Source organism: Sorghum bicolor, chromosome 9 (genome assembly GCF_000003195.3).
Source record: "Sorghum bicolor cultivar BTx623 chromosome 9, Sorghum_bicolor_NCBIv3, whole genome shotgun sequence".
Lineage (NCBI taxonomy): Eukaryota > Viridiplantae > Streptophyta > Magnoliopsida > Poales > Poaceae > Sorghum > Sorghum bicolor.
In genome coordinates, this window is record NC_012878.2 from 39,137,807 (window position 1) to 39,142,632 (window position 4,826).

Genomic DNA, 4,826 nt, shown 5'->3' on the forward strand with positions numbered 1-4,826 from the left:
AAGTAGCGGGAGCTGTGCACCTCAAGTGCGCCACTGACCCAATGTCCCACGGTGACATTTGTCACTGAATCTCAAAATTCCATACTCCGTATATAATTTGAGAGAGGAGACTTAAACGCTGCTTTTTTTTTTGTGTCCTCCGGCCAATATTCTAGGTCTTCTTGACGGTTTCTGAATTGCAGTTTTTCAATAAGCAACCGCGGTGCAGCTTTCTTGACCAAGTCTCAGTTTCTTCCATGGTCGTCTACTCATCTTAGCAAGCTTCCATTGATCTCTCCGGCCTTTGTGGTACAAATCCATCTTTTTTATTTTAGAGTTCGACAAATCCATCTTTTTCCGACACACCGTTCTACTACCGGACATGGAAGCCGTCGATAATTCACGCCATGATCAAGATCACCACGCCGCTGCAGCGTTCAGTGTCGAGCTGGAGGTGGAGCTTGTCGGAGAGGGCAACAATGGCGCCGCCACCACCCGTACCGTCCCGGAGCAAGAAGATCCCGAGCCAAGAACCGAAGGCCGGCGGCGACCTGCTGGTCGCGCGCGGCGCCTCGCCCGGAGGCTCCACCCGGCGACCGTCGCGCGCGCGTGCTGGCGCTGGTTGAAGCACCCGGCGCACCTCGCCCTGGTCGCGTGGGCGCTCTGCGTGGCGGCGTCCGGCACCATGCTAGTGCTCCTCCTCCTGGGATCTCTCAACAGCGCCATCCCTCGGAGGTCAATTCGCAACCGGTGGATCGAGATCAACAACCAAGTGCTCAACGCGCTGTTCACGCTCATGAGCATCTACCAGCACCCCGCGCTGTTCCACCACGCGGCCCACCTGCTCCGGTGGCGCCCCGCGGACGCCAAGGAGCTCAGGGAGGCCTACTGCCGGAAGAGCGCCGGCGCCGGCGCCAGACGCGGCGACCGGGTTCACATGTCCGTTGTGGTCGCGCTCCTGCACGCCGCATGCTTCTCGCAGTACGCCATGTGCGGGCTCTACTGGGGGTACTCGCGCAGGGCACGTCCGGATGACGCCCTGACCTCGCTCACCGTGGTCGGCACCGTGACGCCGGTGGTCGCCGGCCTGTACATGTACTTCAGCCCTCTAGGGAGGAAACGCGGCGGACGGAGCGTGCGCCAAGACCCCGACGAACGCTCAGCAGCGTCCTCCGACGTTGAGGTGGCGGTCGGGGCGGAGTGGGCCGGCGGTCTGCTCGACGTCGGCGACGACCCGACGGTGTGCTGGTTCTCGTGCCTCTGCACGTTCTGCGTGTTCGGGTGGAACATGGAGCGTCTGGGCTTTGGGAACGCGCACGTGCACACCGCCATGTTCGCGCTGCTCTGCTTCGCTCCGCTGTGGGTGCTCAGCGCCGCCGCGCTCAACATCCGGGACGACGACGTCGGCTTCGCGGTCGGCGTGACGGGGGTGGTCCTCTGCGCGCTTGGCCTGCTCTACGGCGGGTTCTGGCGCGCGCGGATGCGGCGGAAGTACGGGCTCCCTTCCACCAACGCGTGCTGCGCCGCCTCGCCGTCGCTCGCGGACTACGGGCAGTGGATGTTCTGCTGGAGCTGCGCGCTAGCGCAGGAGGTGCGCACCGCCGACATCCTCCTCGACGTCGAGGCCGGAAGCGTTAACCGGCCAGACTCCGACGGCCGGCGAGTTGATGCTGCTGATGCGCAAGCTCTGCAGCCTTTGCCGAGGGAGAGTGGAGTCAAGTCGTTTCATCAGGGAGGCTCTTCCAATCTTGCAGAGCCGGCGACAATTGACACCCACTCTGTTCAGCTGTCGAGTTACAGGACGAGTCGAGGCGACGAGTCGCCATTGCTGCTGCACGATCAGGGGAGTAGGGCTTCTTCGGGAGAAATGACGCCTCCTGTGCCACCATCGATACCAGAAGGAGAACGTCGATGAGTTAAGTAATTACAGAATAGTGGCAATACATCGAGCTGCGCTCCAGGAATGCCAATATGTGTGTACAGATTGAAGAGTCCGCGTCCCTCTTTTTTTTTTCCGCCATCACTTTTCCTGTCGACTTATTTTATTTCTGTCGGAATTCAGATGTTTGCTCTAATCCTATGGTTTTAGTCTTTGAGGCCTTGTTTAGTTCACCTAAAAATCAAAATGTTTTCAAGATTTCCCGTCACATCGAATCTTGCGGCACATATATAAAGCATTAAATATAGACAAAACAAAAACTACTTACATAGTGTAAATCGGAAGACGAATCTTTTGATCCTAGTTAGTCTATGATTAAATAATATTTGTTATAAACAAACGAATGTGCTACAATAGCGAAATGCAAAAAAAATTCACATCTAAACAAGGCCTAAATCGATGACTAAAGAGGCACACGATATCCATGTTCAGTGAAACAATTGGGCCAAAAAGCACATCTCCGTGTTCGTTGGGAAGCTGTCGTTTGAAGTAAAGCCGGACATTGATCCAAGGCAATGGATCTTCAATGGATTATTACAAGTCCCTCTTCGTGAGTTGCTTTCCTATGTGGCCTAACCAGTGTTGGCTAGCGCGCTCAATGTGACCAACCTTTAGGGAAGGTTGGAGGCAATGTTGGCTAGGACGTTTGAGATTGCGTTTACTAGTAGCTACTACTCCCTTCGTCCCAAATTATAAGTCATTCTAAAAATCTTGGAAAGTCAAAGTTTTTTAAATTTGACCAAATTTATATAGTAAAATAATAATATTTTTGGTATCAACCAAGTATCGTTAGATTCTTTGTTAGTTATATTTTCATAGTGTACCTATTTTATGACATAAATCTTTATATTTCTCTTTATCTTTTTGGTCAAACTTGAAAATGCTTTGATTCTCTAAGATTTTTGGAACGACTTATAATTTGGAACGGAGGGAGTACATCCCTTCTCAAAATAATGCAATTCTACCTTTACACTGAGTTAAATCTTAGTATCAACATTTACTTGAAAAAAACATTCCATGTAAGTTTAGTGACACAATGATATCATAAGTGTAGATATCTTTTTTTAAGCTTGGTTAAACATGAGATTGTTTGGCTTCGGATATAGTATTTTTTAAATGGGGAAAGTACAAATAATCAAAATAATTTATCATTGTCCACGTCCTCATTGTTCATTTTTTTGACACAATACCTACATAAAATTTGCAACATCTCTGTCTAATTTGTGTTGAAATTATCAAGTACTCTATAATTTTTCTTATGTATCCCTAACTTTCCAACTCCATGGAGACGTTTGATACTACTAAAGAATCCTATTAGTCCACTATTGTGTTTGCTAGAGTAACTTCATTGTTGGTCGTAAGACTATGAGCCCAAAAATGATTGGAATCCTATTGATCCGGCAGCAAAGGCGTCTATCTAAGCTCTAGCCATGAACTAACAATTATGTGAGGAATATCATTGGTAGGTCAAGGTGTTGACACCGTTTTTGGACAGGTATCTTTGGATACGCGTCAGGAGTTAATGAGGTATAGATCGGCAGGTGGGGAAATGATGACTAGTCTACAGGAGAGTTGCCGATGAAGGTTGGTGCCGATGGGAAAACAACCGAATATGACCAAGTCTGGCGATGCACTCGTGCCGATGACTAGTGCTGATGGTTGCCGATGGCTGTGAAAGGCGGTCTGTCGATGCTTATGAAGAAAAGCGCAAGGGTTGCCGATTGACTAGTGATGGTGTGCCGATCGGTTGTGGAAGATAATTTCATACTTTCTATAGTTATTAGAGTTGGTTTTGTATACGGATTCTGTTTAAATATGGAGTTCGAGTTCTAGTCGTGTCTGGTTGTAGCTCTTTGAGACAGGGTATAAATTTAGACCCCGTGGCAATATAATGAGACATCTATCAATCAATCAAGCATAAGTTTTTACACATATTCTAGCATCTAATTTTCGATGACTTCGTCATATTTTCCTTTTACTACGAGTTCTTAGGAATTCGTCGAGTCAAACTCGGCGTGTTCTCAAGTTTCGCGTGAGCATCTCTTGACCGTGACATCCGGGCGCATCGCTGTTGTCAGGACTAAAGTGTTCGAGTTACCACCTTTGTCGATTGTAAGGTCAAATCGGCTGGCACGCCTTAACGTTTAAATCGGGTATTAGCCCTTTGTGTTTGCAGATCAGCTTTTCCATCAACACATCTTTTGGCACGCCCAGTGGGACAGATATTCAAGATCAAGATCAACATGTCAAATACCGATTTCGACTTGGAGAACGTCATCCCTGTGATGGAAGCCAATCTCAGAGATGAGCAGAAGCAAGCTATGGCAAAAGCCATAGAGGACTACAGCAGCTATGCTTGAAATCCTTCGGTATCAACAGGAGTGGCGAGGTGATCCAAAAGGAAGCATTACCGGCACCTCGGTAAATAACTTTTGAAGCCAATCCTGGTAAACTGCAAGAGATGGTTGATAGTGCTGTCAACCATGCTCTGATCAATCAATCTGGTGTACTGTCCAATACACTTTTCAATGCTGTGGCTAGAACTCTCAAAGAAGGACAAGTACCACCATCTTATGTGGGTCCTGCCTATCATCAGCCAAGGTCATCGGTGGTTACGGCTCCATCGGCTACTACGGCCGTTGCGGGTGTAGAAGTTACTTCCCCTCCAAGCACGTTAGGGATGACTAATGCGCAATCTACACCGATGACCACTAATCCATCGATATCAGACGGGCAAATCAAACTTACTACAGATTTATTGGCATCAGCAATGTCAGGATCTGTTCCTCCCAACTGGTGGGGTTATGGTATGCCCCCACAATTGATGGCAAAAGGTCCTGGAACATCTCAAGTGGCTGACGTGATAGGCAAGGCTCCTATGGCATCGGCACCCCCAAACTTGCCGATG

At 48.9% G+C, this 4,826-nt stretch overlaps 1 protein-coding gene across 1 annotated transcript; it reads left to right on the top strand.

Annotated features, from left to right (window-relative positions):
- LOC8066775 lies at window positions 1-2,126 on the top strand. The gene has a single exon (XM_002439549.2). The coding sequence runs from the start codon at window positions 362-364 to the stop codon at window positions 1,892-1,894; it is 1,533 nt and encodes a 510-aa protein (XP_002439594.1). The 5' UTR covers window positions 1-361; the 3' UTR covers window positions 1,895-2,126.

Bases quoted from the DNA above. Each gene is read 5' to 3' on its own strand.
- LOC8066775 (XM_002439549.2), top strand. From the start codon at position 362: ATGGAAGCCGTCGATAATTCACGCCATGATCAAGATCACCACGCCGCT.